The sequence below is a fragment of the Ichthyophthirius multifiliis genome (assembly GCF_000220395.1).
Source record: "Ichthyophthirius multifiliis unplaced genomic scaffold scaff_1120509251210, whole genome shotgun sequence".
NCBI classification, from domain to species: domain Eukaryota; phylum Ciliophora; class Oligohymenophorea; order Hymenostomatida; genus Ichthyophthirius; species Ichthyophthirius multifiliis.
In genome coordinates, this window is record NW_004086097.1 from 43,845 (window position 1) to 66,088 (window position 22,244).

The following is a 22,244-nucleotide window of genomic DNA, read 5'->3' on the forward strand; positions in this document are numbered from 1 at the left end:
TTAATTATTCCATATTTTTGTATTAAATTTTCCCTAAAAAATCATATATTACAACCCTTAAAGAAAGTACTTTTTCCTTCAAATTAAATATTAAACTTCTCATTTCTTCCTTTGTTAATTCTTACTATTCTTCGAATATTTAGCTTAATACTTTTATTGATTTTATTCTGACTGAATCGTTTTCGTCATTGAGCATGTAAAATAGAATTTCGCGCACTTCTTGTGTAAATACTTTACTTTGTCTTCCGAAATTTTATATTATTTTTATAGCACTTTTCCTTATTTTGCTAAATTCATCTTCTAGTAAATGTGATATGGATCCATAATTATGTTTCAAAGTATATTTTTGTTTTTTAAAGAATTATTTACTCAACTTTTTCCTATTAATAGTCTGAAAAAGATTCTAATTTTAACATATTCAATATTTTTGGTTCATCAAACAAAGGAAAATTATGAAATACTTTAGATGCTTCCAGTATTATTCCTTTTTCTAATGATCTTATAGAATTATTAGTATATTCGAAAATCGATTATAATTAATTTTTTGAAAAAAAATCTATTTTTTATTTAAATTTCATACATATGTATTAAAAAAATATTTTTTGTGAATTTTCATTCAAAACTAACTTTTAGCTTAAAATTTCTTCCAAAACTCTTTATTGTAAAAATGTCTTTTTTAAAATAAATCTTAGTGCTCTTTAACTTATTTCCTCTTTACTTTTTATCCAAAATAATATTTCCGGATAAATTTTAGATTCTAAATATTAACTTTATTCTAGTTTGAAACTTTTAAATAACATTTTAAAGTATTTAAATTTTATTTAAGGTTTCAAGTTAATTATTTTTTCTTCTAAATATTAACCTTTTTGTAAAATTTATATATATTTTTATGAATTCTTTTTGAATATTTTATATATTAATATGAATATATCTTCTTTTATTTATTCTATTTTTACTATAGGAATCTTATTTTTTAAATAAAAATTATTAATTATTTTTATTTATTTACTATATTTAATAATATTTCTAATAAATCTTAATTATAGTAAATTTCATTTTAAATTATATATATATCCAATTAATTAGATACACCTTTCTTTTTTTTTTTTGTATATATAATAAAAAAGAAATTAAATATAATATACTTGTAAATAATATATGCCTTATATTTATTCTTAACATAAAATTTTAATGAAAATTCCTAAAATGGCATAGTTTAATTCTTAATTTGTGATATTTTATTTTTCTTCAATTATTTAATTTAGGTTTCTTTTAAAAAGCTAATATAAAATAATTTTTATTTATTAAAAATGATTAATAATGGTATTTTTTGTTATTATACTTTTAATATTTAGCTTATTTTTTTTCTTTTATTGATTCTTCTATATCTAAAAATAATTTCTATACAGACTTTTATTTATTTCAATTAAAGTAAAATTCTCTTAATATATAATTTACTTATTTTAAACTTTATATTTTTTATTCGTTTTCTTAATTCATATCTTAAAACATGTTTTAATTTTGATCTTCTTCATTTAGTTTTTAATATTTTTATACTTAATCTAATTAATCTATTATTTATGTTTAAGTAAAATCTAACTATTCTTATTTTCTCTTCATTTTTATAATTTAATAAAAAAAAAAAAAAATTATTTATTTTAAAAAAAAACAAAAAAAAATTAAAAATAAAAGAAAATTTTATTATTTTTTATTTATTTTTTAATCATAAAATATATAATGTTTAAATCTTAATATATATATATATATATATATAAATAAACTTTATTTAAAATAAATAACGATTTTTTTATCAAAAATTATATTTTTTGAAAATAGATTTTAAAAAATTTCATTTTTATTAAACTTTTTTTAAATAACTTAAAATTTAATCTGTGCTAAAATTATCACTAAGAACTAAGGAATCTATTTCTTATTCTAAATTATGCTTATATTGCATTTCTTCTTTAAGATTGTTTAAATTATTTTATAGTTTTTAATTAATAATAATTAAATTATCCATTTACTTAATATAATATTCATTATCGCTATTAACTTATTCTATTTTTTTTTCGCTTTTTTCTATTTATTTATTGAACAATTATTCTTTATTAAAGCTTTAAGCATAAGACCTAGTAATTTCAATAAGGGGAAGAACTAAAATACAGAAATAAATTATAATTTCATAATAAGTTTCTACTCCTTTTTCAATAGCAGCATTCTCATTTAATTCAATAATTTTATAATCATTATTTTCTAATTTGTTAAATTTCCTATTTATTTTTGTATTTAATTTATATGAAGTATTTCCCAACCAGATAAAAAATTGCTTTATTTTTATATCTTAAAATTTGTCCGAATTTTACTGTGTATGTTTTATTTATGTTTTTTAAATTATTGGTCTTGCTAAAACTCTTATTATTAATGAAAATATTTTAAAAATAGGAAGCATTTTTTTATTTTAATTATATAATAATATTTTATAAATATTATATATAATATCTATTTTATTTTATTTTTATCAATTATTATTTATTTTTTATATTTATTTTACAAATTAAAAATGAAAAATATTTATTTATAATTTATATTATTTTTAAATTTTTATGTAATATAAAGAATATAATAATAACAAAAAAGTTAAATTTTATATAATATAGATATATTTAATTTTAAGAATTTTTAGAAAGTAATAAAATAAAATGTTTTATAATTTAAAAAATTCATTACTACTTATTAGCTAATTTATTATAATCTTAATGATATTATTAAAACCTTTAAAAAATAAAATTATTAAAAATTAAAAATTAATATATATATATATATATATATATATATATATATATATTTATATTTTGTTTTAAAAATTATTATATATATTACCTTTTTATGTCTTCTTCTTTTTTTAAATTATTTTCGATAATATTCTCCACGTTTAATTCTTAAATATATTTTATCGCTCCTTAAAATTAAGTATATGTATAAAGAAATCCAGAATCCATTTACGTATATTTTTATACCAGCATTGTTTAAATAAAGCTTTTTTTATGATTTAAAAATATATATAGAGATGTTTAAAAAAAAAGACTTAAAATTCGAAATTAATTTATCTGCTTATGATCTTAATAATATATTAATTAAAATAGGTGTAGTATCATCTGCTCCTGCATTTTTTCCGTTTATAACAAATAAAATTGCTTCTATTTCCAAAAATAATTTCTAAATAAATTTCATTTTATCTATATGAGATTCTTATTTATCTAAATTTTATAAATCTATTTATATTTTAAAATAAATAACATTTTTGTTAGTACTTTGAGATAATTTATCCCAGAAATAACTCCCTTTTTCATATTTTTCTATCTCTTAATAAACATAACTCATATAGCTATATTTCTTAGCTTATTCTATAAACTTAATATCAAATTCAGTATTATTCTAAGGCATACAACTACATTTTATATTATTATTATTATTTTTAATAAAAAAAAGTAAAATATCAAAAAAGATTAAATAAATTTACTTATTATTAAAATATTTGGACATGTATTTTTCCAATTCTCTTAAAATATCTTGTTTTTCTTAAGAATTATATTTACTAAATTTTTCATCATTACCTAAAATATTATTTATAAGATCCAAATATTATTCAAAAAGTTTATTAAAACTACCAAAAATTATATATAATTTATAAAAACTAAAAAAAATACATTTCAATATTAGTTTAATTAACAAAACATTCTTTAATCTCTTTTAAATTGCCCAAATATTTAAGAAAACTTAAAAAATAAAAAATTAAAACAAAAAAAATTAATAATTTACTCCTAAATATTCTAACATAAAGTTCCTCCGTTATTACACAATTATAAGTTTAAATTTTAATTTTTTTCAAATAAATTAAATTTTCCATTAATAAATTATATTTCCAAAAAAACATTTTATTTATTAATAAAATTGATAATATTTTAATGCAAATTAAGTTAAAAGACAATTTTTTATTCATCTTCGATATCTTTAATAATGCTTCTGATAATATTTCTTTATTAAAAAAATCGGACTTAATCATTTTTTATTATACCGCAAATTTCTTTAAACTTCTTACTGCTTTTGCTTTCTAATTCTAAAAGAATTTCCTAAAATTAATTTTATTTTTATTTTTCACTCATCTTTTACAAAAAATTAGTAATATAACCCAAAAAACACTAAAATGAAATTTATTCGTCTTATCCATAATTCAAATTATTAATATTTTCAAAATTAAGAATATGTGAAAACTTTTAGCTTTTTTTATAATAATCTATTATTTTTTCAAAACTATAAAACTCACTATTATTAAACTTTTATTATTCTTAAAAATCATCAATAGTAAGCAAAAACTGTAATATTTTTTGAAAAAGATTTGTTTCGAAAGATAACTTATCATCCAAACACAAATATTTATATAAATAACTTTTTTAATTTTTATGATTATTTTTACTTTCCCATACAAAAAAATAATTTTTTTCTATTAATTATTAATTTTTAAATGTATTGTCTTAAACTATTGTAATAATCTATTTTATTTTATTGATAATTAAATAATATTTAATTTTTTTTACATTTAACATTCATTTTTAATATTCGAAAAATCTTCAAAGAACATAATATTGTTAGTATTAGAAACTAAATACAATATATTTTTTAAATCATTTACTGAAAAAGTAAAAGTTTAGAAATCTCTTATTACGCAAGTTTTTTATAGACTTTATTTTAAAATAAGCTTAACTTTATCTTCGTTTCCAAAACACACTTTTTCATAAAAATCTTCAGTTTAATTCTCATATTTTTAGACTAAAAAATTTAATTAATTTTATGGAAATTCTTCATCTGAAAAGCTCTTTTATTACATAATTTTTTAAAAAATACTTGAAATTAAATTAAAGTTTATATTAAAAATTTTCACATCTTTACTTTATATTTAATTCCTTTAATTTTATAAAATCATTTCTCCAAAAATAAATCCATTAAATAAAAATTAATATAATTTTTCTTTAATTATCTTCGTTATATTATTATTCTAATCTTAAAATTTATTCCTTATACAAATTTTTAACATACAGCATATTATTTTTATTTCATTTGGAATATAATTAACACTTTCTAATATTACTTTTAATAACTTTTACACTAATTCGCTTACTACAAATAACTTTTCATCAACAATTTCTTAAACTTCATTTATTTCTTGTTCATTTATTTATTTATTATATTTATTTTCTAGCTTTATCTTCAATAAACTCCTCAATTTAGTACCCTAATCTAAGTTCAAACCTAATTATTAGTAAGTTTTATTCTAATTACCTTTCTTTTTAAATCTATCTTCTTCATAAATTTTAAAAATATCGATTTATAAACACTCTTAATAATTCATAATATTTTCAAGTGTTTCTTTTAGCAATTTATTAATAAAAATTTAACAATTAATATTATTTGGAAATGTGAAAATAGTTTTTGTGCTTAAATTTTAATTTTCGAAAATATTTTCGGCATATTATTATTTTTCTATTTCTTTCTTTTTTTTAAATATATATATATATATATATATATATATATATATATATATACATATATACATATATATTTTATTAATTTTTACCTATATTAAATATCCTTAAAGTAAAAATATTGGATGTGCATACTTGTTTTATATCAATATGTTTTCGTAAAAAATATTGTTTATGCTTTACAAAAAACCCTCATTCTCTAATTGAAAGTTTTTCTCAGAATTTTATATTATTTAACCTAAAAATATTGGATATCGTATTATCTTTTTTAATATTAATTTTATTTATTCATATTTCTTGCACATTATTTCTGATTTATCTTAAGTATTTACATTTATATTTATTTTTGGATTTATTTAAATGTATTCATCGATTAACATACTATCTTTTAGTCGTTACTTTTGTAAATAAGTATAATTTAATATGCTTTTTATATACTAATGTTATAAATTTCTTAATTCATTTAAATTTTATTTTTTTTAATCATTTTCTATTTTTTTTATAAGTTATCTATAAAAGGAATTAATTATATATTTTTTACCATAACTTAAGTATGCATAATTTTATTTCTATGTCTATTAAAATTTTGACCATTATAGCATTATTTTTAATTATTCTTCATCATTGGTTTCATCTGTATTATTTGAGTTTTAATTTTACATTTATTTAATTATCTATTGCTTATTAACTTATAAAAAAAATAAAAAATATTCTTATTAAGTAAAGATTTATTGATAGATTTTACTTTAGAATTTTAAATAATCACAAAATTAATTATATTTATAATATTCTTTATTAACTCATATAAATTAATATTTTAATATTAAATAACAAATTATTTATTAAAAATATTATTCTACAATGGTTTATTATTATATATTTTCAACTTTTTAATTAAATTTATAAAGAATTAAATAAATATTAAAGAAAACTTTAATAAATTATAATAAATTATTATTTGTTTATATAATTGTAAATTATATAACTAAAAAAATAAATAATATTATAAATTTATTTTCAAATAAGTTTAATTATAACAAATTTAAATGAATGATAAGAGACTATAAACTTTATCAAGTTAATATTATGTAAGAAAAATATATTTTCCTTAAGCACAATCAAAATTACTTAATGTATAAATTTTATATTGATATCTTATTTATTTATTTTTTTCAATAAAAAAATAAACATATAAAAATTAAGGATAGCAAATAAATATTTTTATAACAAACTAAATTACTTTAAGATAATTCAAAGTTTTTATATTATTCTTATAATTAATAATATTCTGCAAATAATTAAACTTAATAAGAATCATTATTATAAAAGAATTTAAATTTTGATTTTAATTAATAAATTAATTTGAATAAAATAAATATAAAAAGTTATTAAATCAACTAATTATTTAGTCCGAATATATAAAAAAGAAAGTAATAAATAAAAGCTAAAAAAAAAATATAGTCTAAAGTTGTTCTCATGAAAAATTAATAAGTAAAGAAAAAAAAAATTAGCCATAAAAACTGGAAACAATATCATGAAAATAATAAATAGTTAAGATTTTTTAAAAAAATAAACTTAATAAAATGAGAAAATCAAGGAAATAAAATAAAATAAAATTATTGAAAATAATAACTAAAAAGAATAAATTTTATTGTATTCTTCAAATAAGGATAACTAAAATACTGATAATTTTTATAAAAAATTAGAAAATATACCTCTTTTTTTTAAATCAGATTAAAATGAGATTAAACAATTTTATACGGAAAGAAGGTAAATAGAATAAATTTCTACAGATAATTTAAATAAAAAAAAACTAAGAAAAACAAATTCTGACTAAATAATATTGAATTATTAATAAATAAACAATAATAATAGTTAATCTTCATTTTTATAATCGAAAATATATTTTGATAAAAATAAAAAATGCAAAAATTATTCTTAATTAAATTTAAAACATAACCGTTCGAAAGTATAAACACTCCAAATACTAAATCCAAAATAACTAAAACAAATATAAAATATAAGTAAATATATTAAATATAAAAATCTTTAAACGAAAAGCTTATACATTTAAACAAGTGAAAAGTTGAAGGAAATATATGGAAAAGAAGATGATTAAAAAAACTTTATTTTTTATAAAAGTAATAGTTTTAGGAAAAGATTATAACAATTAAATATAGAAACATAGTAAAATAACGATTAAAATTAAATTAATAATAAGAATTTTTAATTGAACATTTAAGATAAATTAATTTCTTAAAATTAAGTAAAAGGTAGATGTAATTCGATTCTAATTGTTAACAAAATATAATAATGGATTAAAAAAAGGCATCTTATATAAAAGGAATAGGCCTTTTTAAAAGAGCAAAACAATAAACTTTTAAAAGACACAAATATTAAAAAGTTTAATTTTATTTAAATAAATAATAATAATAATAATATTTATATAAAAAAAAATATATATATATACTTTTATAAAAAATAGAATATTTACTTCTTTAATCTCGTTAGATATGCATGCTACAAAAACCAAATTAGAAAATATTTAATCTGATAAGAATATTATTTTAACAATAAACATATTTCCTCCTTTATAAAATAATAATCATAGAACATAAGAAACGCGCTCATATAAATTTTAAATAGAATAATTATTCGGGAAATAAAGAGTTATTAAAAAATAAAGTATTTATAATACATATTCAAATAATAAAATACAATAAATGTCTAATGTTTAAGTAGAAAATAATTTTAATTAATAATCTTAAAAAAAAAAAAAAAAAAAATTTCTTTTTGATTACAAATCAAAAAACTAATGCAGTATTGCCTAATAATATATAATTTAATATTTAGAAAAACCAAAATATGAAAAATATTATAAGTTTTAATTATTTTATAAAAATAAAAAAATAAAAAAAAAAAGTTTTTAAGATCGATTTTTTAAAACTAAAAACAGAATAAAAAAAGTAAATACAGAACTATATTTCTAGAATTAATTACTTCCTTTGAATTTTTAATTTGAAACATATGAACATATATTATAAATTTAATAAAAAGAATTTAAATATATTGATAAATAAACATATGAAAGCCAAGAATTGATTTATTTTTCTTAATATGATTACAATTTATTTCATAAAAGCGAGTTTGTCTATGATGAAGATTAATATAAGTAATTTAAATTAGAAAACTATATATAAATTATTAAAGGAGATCACTATAAAAATTAAACAATTTTAAATTAAAATCAAAAAGTAATTGTTAGTACTATTCCAATAGTAGAAATATAAAATATAATAAATCCTTATAAATAAATATAAAAATCAAAAAAAATAATAAAATAATTTCTAAATAAAATTCCTATTTGTATATATTTTTAAATTAAAAAAAAAAATAACAATTTATATAAAAGAAAATAGATATATATCAATTGATAAATAAATTCATAAGCTTGATTAAAAATCTTAAAAATTAGTCCTATAAGCATTTTTTTAAAATTATTAACATATTTGTTAATCTTTTTTTGAAAGTTAAGAAGTTCTAATTAATCCTTTTGATTATGAAGATAAAGAGTTTTAACCTTTTTATATTTAAATAAGTCCTTTACATTTCAATCATGATAAAACTAAAAAAACTAGTTCGACAATTTATTTATCTAGATTAATATCAAAAATCGATATTTTTAATAGATTAGATTCAATAAATATAAATTCTAATTAATATTTAAATGAAAATGATGACGAGTAAAAAAAGATAATTTTTTTTTAAAATTAAATATAAATAAAAGAAACGATTTAACTATTGGTTTAAAATATTCTCCCTTATAAACAATATAATTATCTTAAGATATTGGATAAAAAGTTAAATTATATATATATATATAAGAAATTTATATATAAAATATTAAATATATTATAAGAATGAAGAAAAACATTTATCAATTAAATTCGATAATAGTCCTCAGAGTTTGAGAAACAAATTATATACAACTTTTGAAAAAAATCATATAGTTAACGATTCACCATTTTCTAAATAATACTTAATAACTAAAAAAATGAGTAAAATTAATAATTTAAGCATACAAAATAATAAAAACTACAAAAACTATATTAGTTTAGTAAATTTTATTCTAATATTTTTATTTTTTTAGTTGTTTTTTAAAAAAATAAGAATTAAATAAATAATTTAGTATTTTAGGCTATTAAAAACAATGATATTTAAAAAGTGTTCTTTAAATTTATTTATTCTTTTTTTTTAAAAAAAAAAAAATTAAAATAAAAAAGGTAGTAGAATTATTCGATTATTATGGAAATAATATTTAAATTGAAAATAGAGATTAAGAAGGAAATACTTTTCTAATAATAGCAGCAATAGTAGGAAATAAAGAAATAATTTAATTATTAATATAGAAGGGATCTAAAGTAAATGCAAGAAATGTAAATTTAGATAATAAATATTAAATATTAAATTTTTTATTTTCTAAGTTTAATGGAGATACAGCTTTACATAAATCTATTTATTATTCTTGTTATTAAGTATCAGATATTTTAATATAAGCAGGAGCGAAATAAAATGTTTTAAATAAATAAGGTTTATCAGCATGGGAATAAAAAAAAAATTGATAAAAATAGAAAATTATTTAATTAATTAAAATAATATTAAATTAATATATTATTAAAATACGTATAATTAATATAAACATAATTTATTGTATAAAAATAAGCTTGATATGTTAATATTAAAGATAATTTAATAATATCTGTAATATCAATATTGAATAAATAAAAGATTAATTATATAATATTAATTCCATATTAAATAAAATTAATATATCTCATTAAAAAGTTTACAAAAATTTATATAAATTCAACTATTGACAATTTATAATTTAACATATTATTCTATTTTAAATATATGTTAGGCACATATTTTTAAATTATATATATAATGTTTTATTATATATCTAATTATATATATTAATTATTGATTATAAATAACTCTATATTAAAAATCATTTATTATATAATTCAAACAAAAAATAATTCATGCATTTTAATAAAATAATATAATTTTAAAATTAATTATATACAATTTTTACAGTTTCTCAAAATACGTTTTCCTAAATATTATTATAATATGTATTATATTTAAATTTTACATTTTTATTTTCAATGCGTATAGAGTTTTGTTTATTTTCTATTTCTTCTTTAACTTCTTCTAATTTTTTACTATTTTCTTATTTTTCAATAATAAATTTTCCAAATTACTAATTATTATTATTTAAAGAATCATCAGTTTACGATTATTTTTTAGAGTTAATGCTTTCATTTCTAAACTAAAATTCTTATTTATATTAAAGTTAATTTTAAACAATTTAACATGATTCTTTTTAACTAAACTACCTATTTATTTACTCATTAGATATATTCTAATTTTTAAATTTACAAAATTCAGGGATTTAAATCTCAAATGGTAAATCTTAACTAGACTATTCAAGTCCATCTAAATCATCTAAAATATGTTAATCTTCATTAAAAAATTCATGTTTTAAAGCATCTTAAGGCGAAATACGCTTTTTACAATCTTTTTAAAGCATTTTTTAAAGTAAATCAAACGTATTTTCCGAAAGAAATTTATAAAAATCTTAATCAAAATTAATTTCGCATTTCTTGTTTAATTCAAGCACTTCATCAAAGCTTTTTCCTTAAAAGATTGATTTATTAAAAAGTCTTAAATAAAAAAATTAACATTTTTAGAAGCGAAAAAAAAAAAAAAAAAGTTTACAAAAGATGAAAAATAACTCCTATACTAAAAACATCACAAATAATAGAAATCTATGAATTTTCTATATAATCAAGTATTTCAGGTGCACAATATCCCGGAGTTCCACATTTAGTGAATAAATAGGGAACACAGTAACTAAAATCAGCTAAACCATAGTCAACAAAAACCAAATTATCTAAAGAGTCTTTTTCTTTAAAAATAATATTTTCTGGCTTTAAATCTCTGTGGATTACATTATTTTTTTCTTAGTGTATTAAAGCATTTAAAAGCTATTTCATTAGGTTGCGTATTTTTGATTTTGTAAATTATATTTTATTTATTTTTAATTCGTAATATAAAGAATTTCCTTCTAATAATTCCATTACTATATAATAACATTAATCAGAGTCATAACATTCTATAAAATTTATTATGTTTTAGTGATTTTATAAGGTTTTCATTATTTATATTTCTTTTTGTAGTGCTTATAATTATGACTTAATTTTTTTTTTTTTTATTAAATTAATATTTTTATAATATTTTATATTATAAATCAATTAATATTATTATTATTATTATTATTATTATATCTTATTTATAATTATAAATATTGTTTAAATTATTTTAATATTTTAATATCTTATTTAAAAATAACTTATGCCAAATTTTTTATTCAAAAAAATAATTTATTTTAAATTAAAATTTAATTTTTTCTTTAAATAAATCATATTTCAATTATTTATAGAATAAATAATAGAATTGAATAACATATTTTAAAGAAAGAAAATATAAATAAATTAAATATTAAAATCAAAAAAAAAAATATACTTCAGAGTTCTTCATAAGCATTAATTTGACTTTATAAAAGCATTTAATGGCAACTTTTTAGCAGCAATTTTTATTTACGCCTCTGAAAACCTAACAAAAAATAAAAATAAAATTAAAACACTTGTTAATTTTAATAAAAAAAATACTTATCCATAATTTCCCTAACCAATTTTAGAAATAATTACATATTCATCATTAAAATTTCTTTACCAGACATGTTTTTAGAAATGCTATTTCAGTTGGTTAATAACTAAGCTACTGGCTAAAAAGTTATATTCCTTTTTTTATCCTACTTCATTGCCTCGAACTTTTTTAACAATTTTAAATCCTTCATATTCTAAATTTTTAGAATTTTTGCTAGGTTTCCATTATATATATTCATCTTCAAGAATTTCTATAATTTTAAGAGGAATTTTATCAAAAGCTTTTAAAGTCAAAATAATTTTATTTTTTCTGCATAGGCATGCAAGTGTTAATTTAAAAACAATTTCTGCCTAATTATTTAGCAATGAATTTTACATTTCGAATAATCGAAATCTTAAACTTAATTTTCTTTTTAAGTTTTAGATTAGACTGTTTTGCTTTTATTTTTATTCTTTCTTAAAATATTCATGTTATTTTAGTATAATAATTTTTTTAATATAAATATTTTAGATTTTAATATTTTTATATTTTAATGAATTATATATTAATTATATTATATAATTAAAAATAATATTATGATTTATTTTACTCCTTATCATATATATTATAACTTTCTTAATGTTTTATTAATGTATTTGATTTTTGAATAAATCTTTAATTTATTAAATTAAAATTATTTTTGATTAATATAATCAAGTATAATTTTATGGTTACATACAAAATATAGAAATTATAATTAGTATTTTAAGTATAATATTTACTATTCATCATATTTATTATTTATACTTTTTTAATTAATTAATTTGAAAAGATATTAATAAAAATTGTTATTAAAAATTAAAAAAAATATTTTTTGTTTATATTTTTATTTAAGTAAATATTATATATATTATCCAAATTTTATTTATATTTTTTATAAATAAAATTAATCTATATTATAAAAGTAAAATAAAAAGTATAAAATTAATTAATATATTTTAAATTATATAATAATTTTAATTTTTTCAAGTAAAAATTCGATTAAAAATGATATTTAAAAAAAATTAATAATAATTTTTTTATTTAAAATATACTATAAGTTTTAAACAAAAAATTTAAAAATATTCTCATATTATTCTAGTTTTCGCATTAAGCTTTATAACAATATACAAATCGAAAAAATTAGACATAAATATAATAAATTAATAATAATTTATAAATAAAAAAACAAAAATATAATCAGAATTTAAATTTTTTATTCATAAAAATTATACTTAAATATAATAATTTTGAATTTATTTATATCATTTTAATTAAATTATAAATCAAACATTGTTATAAATATAATATATTATAATAGCTATAAAAATTATAAATAAAAATAAATTTTTTTATTTTAAAATATATTTTATATATTATAAAAATATTTTAAATGAAATATTAAAAAATTTATATTAAAGTTATATAATATTATTTAAAAAATTTAAATATATTTTATATTTTATATAAATTATAAATAAAAGATTTTATTTATATTATTTTATAAAAATTAATTATTTTTATTAATATAAAATATCATTATTAATACTATTATTTATTTATTATAATTTTTTTGTCAATCTTCAAAAAATTCAAAAATATTAAATGATTTTACCTTTTAAAATAAAAAAAAAATAAAAAAATAAAATATAAAATTTACTTTAGGCTTATCATATTTCGAGTGATAACATTTGTTTTTTACTTAACTTTATAATGCTTATTATTATTTTAAATATTTTTTTTATTGAGAGATTTATTATTTATTTTGATAAGTTAAATTATTTTGTATTTCTTAAATAATTATATCTTATTTTTCTTTTATATTATTATTATGAATATTATTCTTATGATTTTAATATTATTAAAGATTTAAATCATCTTAATTATATTTTAGTTTTCTTAATAAGAAATTTATTTTTTAGGAATATATTAATATTTTTGATATTTATTAAAATTTTATTATGAATAATTTTTATTATTAGTAAATTATTAGACTGGCTAATCATTATAAAGATGATTAAAAATATTATTTTTTTTATTATCATTTTTATTATTATTATCATTTTTTATTATTATTATTATCATTATTATTATTATTATTATTATTATTATTATTATATAATTTTTTTTATTTTCATAAAAAAATTGTTAATTTTATTAAATATTAAATTTCACACTTTTTTTTTTATTATTCAAATCCACATATTTTTATTCATTTATTGATTTATTATTTTATTATTATAATTTTTATTAAATTTTTATTTCCTTTTAATTTATATCTTCTTATTAATTTTAAATTATTTCATTTGATATTGCTTTTTGTTTCATATTTTATTAATTCTAAAGTTATATATTATCCTTTATATTTTCTTTATTTATTTATATTTATTATAATTTTTTTTCATCTTTTATTGTTTCTTTTTTATTTATTTAAATCTAATTTTCAGTATCTTTTTTAATTTTGTAAAAATTATTTAAAAAAAAAATACTTATTTCTTATTTGTTTATTTTTTAAATTTGTTAAATTTATTGATTTTAATTTTCTTTATTTATGTTGTCTTCATTATATGCTACTTCTTATTTTTCTAAATATATATATTTTGGTTTTTCTTTTTTTTGATAAGTATATTTCTTATATTATTTTTGATGTTTATTATTTAAATTAAATTAATTCTTTTGCTATCTATTATTTTACGCATTTTAAGTTTATTCATTATATTTATTATTAGTTTTTATATATTCTTGTTTTTAATCTTTATTTTATTCGATTTATTGCGGAAAAGCTTAAACTTTTTATTCTATTATTTAAGGTATATCTTTCTCTTCATTTATTAATTATTTTTCTTCTTTAATAAATTTTATAATAACAATAAATATATTTATTTATTTATTTTTTATTAAATTATACATTATTAAATCTATTATACTTCTTTTTTTTCTTCCTTTTTTAATGGTGATTAATTTAATTCATAATCAGAATCTAAATCAACCCAATCTTTTTTTTTATAAAAAAAATAATTTATTTAACATATAAAATGCATATATAAGATATTTTTTAATTTTAAATTATTTTTACTTATTTTCTTTGCTTTACTCATTTTTATGTTTTTTTTTTATTGTTTATATTTTTTTAAAATTTTATATTAACTTTTTTGGTGTTTTAAATTTTTTTTTTTTAAATATTTGTTTAGAAAAGTTAATTATAATAAATTTAAAAAGGGAATAATTTTGTATAAATTTAGAATAATTCTTCTACTTTTTTATTCTTATAAATTAAAATATTAAATTATTTATTTTTAAAATTATCAAATATTTTATAGTATTTTTGAAGAATAAATTTTAAAATAAATAAAATTTACACTTTTTTAAATTTTAGACAATATTTATATAATTTTAATAATAAATAAAAAAGCAATAATTAAATAAATTATTAACTAATCTTATTTTTTAATATACTTTAGAATTTATAATATTTAAAATATAATCTAACTGAAAATAATAATAAGTATTTAATTATTAAAAACATATATAAACATGAAAATGATTAAATATATTGAAAGCCATAATTAATTAATTAATATTTTATTATAAATTGTTTATATAATTATATAGATTTTAATTCGATAATTATTTCCTATATTTATTTATTCTTATAACATTTTTAACTAAGCTCATACATATTCAATAGGATTAATATTTTGTGAATAAGGTGGGAGATATTAAACATTTAGATTTTCACTTTAAATATAATTAATATCTATTTAGCCTTATTTTTTGAATTATTAATTTAAAAAATATGAAATTATGTCATCTAAAGCTACTTTCTTCACTTTGCTTTAAAGAATATTCAAATAGATTTTAAAATTCATATTTTTTCCTATAAAATATAATGATATATTTCTCTTCTTGCAAATGCCACCACAAAGGCTTATTTTTAGAACGAATATTTAATCTGCCAAAAGTTATATCACTATTGTATTCCAAAATTTGCAGACTATCAACTTTATCCTGGCCTGGATTTATTAATCTAGAAATATGTTTCATTAAAATTTTTTTTTTTTCAAATACTTGATTTCTTTTTAACTAAATTTTACAATATATAAATTTGACTTTTATACCCAAATTCTTAATATTCATTATTTTCTAACTTATAATTTTGACATATTATATGGATAGACGTTAAATTAGGGCTAACATTTTTTTATATATTATTAGTTTAGGAGATTAATTTATTCTTAATAGGAATTGTTCTTTTTTCCATTCTTTTTTTTTCTTTCTAGATTAAAGCTATTCTTAGGAAGAGAAAAATATCTTTAACAATTTCTTAAAGGTATTCTAGCCGTTTTTTTATTACTTTTGGCATTTTTATACCATTTATTAAAAAACAATAAAACACGAATTTTATAAGAAATTTTTTTTAGCAATTATTTAATTTATATCTTTTGAAATAACTATATAATAAAAATAAAGTATTATTTTATATTATATTACTTTTTAATATTTTTTTTATTTTCTCTAATTAAAAATAAAAACATGCAAAAGAAAATAGATTATAGCCATTTTTTTCTTGATTGAGTTTTTTTTTTTTTTTTTAAATACAGAGATAATTCCTAATTTTTGTAAAATTCAATTATATGGGATATATATATTAATTAAAAATATATTTATTAATGCAAAATATATATAATTTTATTTAGGAGCTTGTATTTTGAATTTCTTTAATATATATTAAAGATTTAAAATCTTATTAGATTAAAGTATTTTAAATATATAAAAAGAATAAAATTTTACATAAATAAAACTATAAAAAAAATATTAAAAATCAATTTTTTTTTTTTTTAAAAAAAAATTAAAAATATTTATAAGTAAATAATAATCATTATCTATATTTGTTAAAGACATAGCTAACTTTTTTGACTTTACTAATGTTTTTATATATTTAAAATTGATTATTTATTATAAATTTAAATTTTAATTATTATATATTATTTTAAAATGTAATAAAATAATTAAAAAATAACAAAGACAAGAAATATATGCTACTAAATGCAAACTAAATCTATTTAATTACTTTGATTAAAAATTTTATAAATTATAAAAATAATAAAATCTTTTTTTTAATTTTTTTTAAAAAAAAAGTTTAAAATTTTGAAATCTATAAACTATTTATATTAATTTTTTATATTTTTAATATCATTTTACCACATTTTTTTATTTATCGAATTCAAATATAATACAATTTTAAATGAAAAAAAAAAATGAAAAAACTAAAAATTTAAAAACAAATAGAATTTAAAAAATTATAAACAAAAATATATATATATATATATATATATATATATATATAAATATTTAATTATATATTTAAAAAAAATATATATAAAATAAAAATAAATAAATAAAAAAATGAGTGAAGAAATAGAACCTCATATCTTACGTAAGTTCGAAATAATATAAAAATTAGGTAAAGGAGCTTACGGTATAGTATGGAAAGCTATAGATCGTAAACTAAAATAAGTTGTTGCCTTAAAAAAGGTATTTGACGCATTTCATAATCCAACAGATGCCTAGCGCACATTTCGTGAAGTAAAAAAAAAAAAATCAATAATAAATAATAAAAATACAGGTTATGTTTTTATAAGAATTAAACGGTCACGATAATATAATAAAATTATTAAATATAATAAAAGCGGAAAATAACAAAGATTTATATTTAGTATTCGATTATATGGAAACAGATCTTCATGCCGTAATTCGTGCCGACATATTAGAACCTGTTCATAAGAAGTATATAATGTACCAAATATTAAAAGCATTAAAATACATACATTCAGGAGAACTAATACATAGAGATTTAAAGCCTTCAAATATATTATTAAATAGCGAATGTCATGTAAAAGTGGCTGATTTTGGACTTGCGCGTTCTGTGGCAACAAAAGAAGAAGATGCACCGCCCGTTTTAACTGAATATGTGGCTACAAGATGGTATAGGGCGCCTGAAATATTATTAGGGAGTACCAAATATACAAAATCAGTTGATATGTGGTCTGTTGGATGTATTTTAGGGGAACTGATTATAGGAAAAAGTATATTTCCAGGTGTATCTACATTAAATTAAATTGAAAGAGTTTTAGAATTAACAGGAAAGCCATCATAATAAGATATAGAAAGTATAGAAAGTCCACTAGCATAAAATATCATAAATTCCATAAATATATAAAAAAAAAAAAATTTTAATATTTTTTTTTCTGGAGCATGTGAAGATTCGCTTGATTTACTAAAAAAATTACTCACTTTTAATCCTAAATTAAGATTTACAGCAGAATAGGCACTTGAACATAAATATGTAAACGAATTTCATAATATTTAAGAAGAACATGTATGTAATAAACCAATTGAAATTCCTTTGAATGATCATGAAAAATTTTCAATAAAAAAATATAGAGAAGCACTTTATGCAGATATTAGTGAAAGAAAAAAATAATAAAGAAAAAAATGGTAAGCTAAATATTTAGAATAATTAGGACTTTCAGTTCCTGAATAATAATAAGATAAAATAAATTAAGAAAATAATAATTAAATTATCAAAGTTAAAAAATAAGAAGAAAATATCTAGTAATAATAAACTTAATAAATTACATAATAATAAAAAACGATATAAACATAATAATAATAATAATAATAATAATAATAAAAATAATAATAATAATAATAATAATAATTATAATAGTAATCATAATAATTATAATAGTAATCATAATAATTAACTCAATAATTCACTTATTATTAATACGCATAAAAAGCTTCATTATAATAATAAAAAGCGTAATAAGATATAAATATTAATGATTTATCGAAAAATTAATCTAATAAAGATTAAAATTAATTTGGGCCTTAAAAATAGTAATATAATAATTACGTTCCACCTAAAAATAACTTTTCAAATAATAATAATAATAATTAGTAAGCTGTGCCCAATTTTATTGAATAATATAATAATGTTAATTAATAACTTAAAAATAAAACTTTAACAAATTTCAGTAATAAAAATAATAGCAATTTTTAATATAATAATAATAATGCTCAAGCAAAAAATTCTATTATAGTAAATAATAACAGCCATAACGGGTAATTCTAAAATAATAATATTTAATAAAGTAAAATTACTTAATAATATAGTTAATAATATTCTTAATAATAATAGATATAAATTTAATAATATTAATAATAATATAAAAAAAAAAATTGAAAATTTATAAAAATATCATAAATTATATATAGGTTAAGTTTTAACATTTAAACTTAAAATTTGTAAACTTATTTGTTTTTTTATTAAAATTTTAAATCAATTTTTATTTAAAATTAAAAAATCAATATGGACTAAAATATAGTTATTAATATTCTTTTATAAATATTAAAAAGTTTTGTACATTTTTTTACTTTTTTTATCCATATTAACTAAACCTTTAAACTAAATAAATTTAAAAATGCTTAAAATAATTTTATTTTATTAATTATTTAAGGCTTTATATTTTATTTTTTACTATTTCTATTTAATTTATAATTTTTAAAGGGATATATAAATAATTTAATAAATATGAATTATTATATTTTATCATCCTGTATTACTAAAAATTAGAAATATATATCTTTGTTAAATATATATAAATATATAACATAGTAAATTTAGTCTTTTTAAATATAGAAATAAAAAAATGAAATTATTTTAGCAAATTTAATATGCATTTTGTCAGTTAAGAATACCTAATGGAATAAATTATTATCCAGTGATTAATATACATAATTAAAATCTAGTTTAATATACTCAATAATTAGTAATTTTTATAAATAAAAAACCCAACTAAAAAAACTATAATAAATAATAAATGATTTTTAATATAAATAACTTCATAAAATTTAAAATAATTAATTTATAAAAAAGGCTTAATTATCAAGAAAAAATATAAAAATACAGACAGAATGTAAATTTGAAGTAGTTCCTCCTTCAATGAAAGATTTTTTTACAAATCAAATCAAATAAGATATGTTTTAATTCCATATTCCTAAAGAAGTAATCAAATAAACTTGCAAAAATATAAATAAAAAAAAAATAGATAATATTTATAGGAAGATCAAATGTAGGAAAATCGTCTCTAGTAAATTAAGTTTTTGATTAAAAATTATCTACAGTATCAAAAAAATAAGGCAGCACAAAAAAGTTATATTTTCACGAATTAATAAAGAATTAAGGATATATAATAGATGCCCCAGGATATGGTAAAAAGAGATAAAAACAATATAATAATAATATAAAATTAAAAAATAGGTTATGCAACCGTAAATGTACATTCTAAGAGAAAATGGCAAGGAATGATATATGACTATATATAACTATCAACAAGGTTAGTTCGTATATATATGTTAATAAATTCTTAACATGGTTTAAAATAAAACGATTTATCATTAATTTCATAAATATAAAAGCAGAATGTAAATATATAAATTGTTCTTACAAAAATTGATAAAATTCCAGAAAGAAATTTATATGATTTAATGCTCTCTATTGGTTTATAAGTAAAAGGTTTTAGTAATGTCCATCCTCTATTGCATGCATGTTCATCAAAGTTAATACATATATAAATGTAATTTTTTTTTAAAAAAAAAAATATAAAGAAATCATTTTGGAATCGAAGAACTAAGACATTCTATAATGGATAGTTTAATTAATTTTTAATAACGAAAAGTAGATGGAAAAGAAGAAGTTTTATTAAAGTTTCTAGAAAGCTATAAGTGTAGAGAAAAAGAATTCAACGAGTTCTATGGAAAAGATGCTTTAAAACCTTTAAGAGAAAACAAAACTTATTAATAAATTTCTAATTAAAAATAAACATTAGAATAAAAATAAAATAAAAAAAAACTAATTAATTGAAAAAAATAAAATAAAATAATAATAATTTATTACCTTATTTATATAATATTTAAAAAAAAAATTTAAAAAATTAAAAATATTATGGAATTAAATATTATATGTAGAATTTCTTCATAATAAATTGATGTTTAAGAAGAAAAAGGCCAAAAATGTTGCATTTATACACCTTCTATACCAAATTCATAACTTGTAGCCGCAACAGCAAATCCTATAAGCTTGAAAATACTAAATTAATACATAAAATCAGACAAAACGCTAATATAATATCGAAATTCGATACTAGAGAATGCAAATATATATAAATTTTCCGAAACATATTCTCATAAAACTTCTAATAATGAAATATATGAAAAGCTTTGTTAAAAAAGCATAGATGATATATTTTCTATAAATGAGAACATTTAAAAAAATCTAATTTATTATTTACTCGGACCTGCAAAAGCAGGTAAGAAATACACATTAAGAGGTGAAAGCGAAAAAGGAATATTATTTAGATCAGTAGAAGAAATGGAGAAGAAAATAAATGAAAAAATAAAAGTTTTTTATTAAATATTTGCAATTTTTAATAATAAAATAATCGATTTATTAAAAGAAAGTTAAGAAATAGATGAAATTTTCGAATAAGAATTAGTTTTTTCGGCATAATATAGAACCTTTTATATATAAAGTAGAGAAAAATTAAAAAACTATCAAGGAAAAAATATATCTAGAAAATCTTTTATTTTTTACAGATTTTTTATATGTAGAAATATTAAAACAAAAAAATCTCAAAGAAATACATAATTTGAGAAATTAAGTACTTTAACATTTATACATTTACCAGATTTTTCAAGGAATAAAATTGAAGAGTTTTAACCGTTAGATGATTATTTAACTGATTTTTCAACTTAGTAATTGAATTAAGAATCATAAAATTAAACTTAATTATTATATATATAAAAAATACATGAAACTTTTTCTGAAATTAATAAATATTATCTTATTTGTAATGTTTCTGGAAGCTTAAATGCTTTAAATGATTC

At 15.5% G+C, this 22,244-nt stretch overlaps 1 protein-coding gene across 1 annotated transcript, besides 34 other annotated features; it reads left to right on the plus strand. All coding sequences in view use genetic code 6, as the record gives it.

Annotated features, from left to right (window-relative positions):
- Positions 1 to 862: 862 nt before the first annotated feature.
- Positions 863 to 927: a microsatellite.
- A 737-nt stretch (positions 928 to 1,664) lies between these two features.
- Positions 1,665 to 1,698: a microsatellite.
- A 751-nt stretch (positions 1,699 to 2,449) lies between these two features.
- Positions 2,450 to 2,512: a microsatellite.
- Positions 2,452 to 2,536: a microsatellite.
- Positions 2,462 to 2,499: a microsatellite.
- Positions 2,537 to 2,807: 271 nt separating the features above from the next.
- Positions 2,808 to 2,851: a microsatellite.
- Positions 2,852 to 3,772: 921 nt separating this feature from the next.
- Positions 3,773 to 3,811: a microsatellite.
- Positions 3,812 to 5,559: 1,748 nt separating this feature from the next.
- Positions 5,560 to 5,617: a microsatellite.
- Positions 5,618 to 6,011: 394 nt separating this feature from the next.
- Positions 6,012 to 6,054: a microsatellite.
- A 1,898-nt stretch (positions 6,055 to 7,952) lies between these two features.
- Positions 7,953 to 8,022: a microsatellite.
- A 2,163-nt stretch (positions 8,023 to 10,185) lies between these two features.
- Positions 10,186 to 10,219: a microsatellite.
- A 1,640-nt stretch (positions 10,220 to 11,859) lies between these two features.
- Positions 11,860 to 11,891: a microsatellite.
- Positions 11,892 to 12,775: 884 nt separating this feature from the next.
- Positions 12,776 to 12,809: a microsatellite.
- Positions 12,798 to 12,840: a microsatellite.
- A 792-nt stretch (positions 12,841 to 13,632) lies between these two features.
- Positions 13,633 to 13,685: a microsatellite.
- Positions 13,686 to 14,113: 428 nt separating this feature from the next.
- Positions 14,114 to 14,143: a microsatellite.
- Positions 14,144 to 14,317: 174 nt separating this feature from the next.
- Positions 14,318 to 14,411: a microsatellite.
- Positions 14,318 to 14,426: a microsatellite.
- A 90-nt stretch (positions 14,427 to 14,516) lies between these two features.
- Positions 14,517 to 14,556: a microsatellite.
- Positions 14,541 to 14,587: a microsatellite.
- Positions 14,588 to 16,932: 2,345 nt separating this feature from the next.
- Positions 16,933 to 16,979: a microsatellite.
- A 626-nt stretch (positions 16,980 to 17,605) lies between these two features.
- Positions 17,606 to 17,657: a microsatellite.
- Positions 17,652 to 17,697: a microsatellite.
- Positions 17,659 to 17,697: a microsatellite.
- Positions 17,660 to 17,699: a microsatellite.
- Positions 17,660 to 17,701: a microsatellite.
- On the plus strand, positions 17,700 to 19,542 carry IMG5_160350 (protein kinase domain protein; the record flags this gene model as incomplete). The annotated part of the gene is made up of 2 exons (XM_004030424.1): positions 17,700 to 17,879; positions 17,920 to 19,542. The coding sequence occupies 2 exons, from the start codon at positions 17,700 to 17,702 to the stop codon at positions 19,540 to 19,542; spliced, it is 1,803 nt and encodes a 600-aa protein (XP_004030472.1).
- Positions 18,833 to 18,873: a microsatellite.
- Positions 18,910 to 19,022: a microsatellite.
- Positions 18,957 to 19,014: a microsatellite.
- Positions 18,957 to 19,057: a microsatellite.
- Positions 19,432 to 19,523: a microsatellite.
- Positions 19,458 to 19,493: a microsatellite.
- Positions 19,460 to 19,527: a microsatellite.
- Positions 19,543 to 20,185: 643 nt separating the features above from the next.
- Positions 20,186 to 20,232: a microsatellite.
- The last annotated feature ends 2,012 nt before the right edge of the window (positions 20,233 to 22,244 follow it).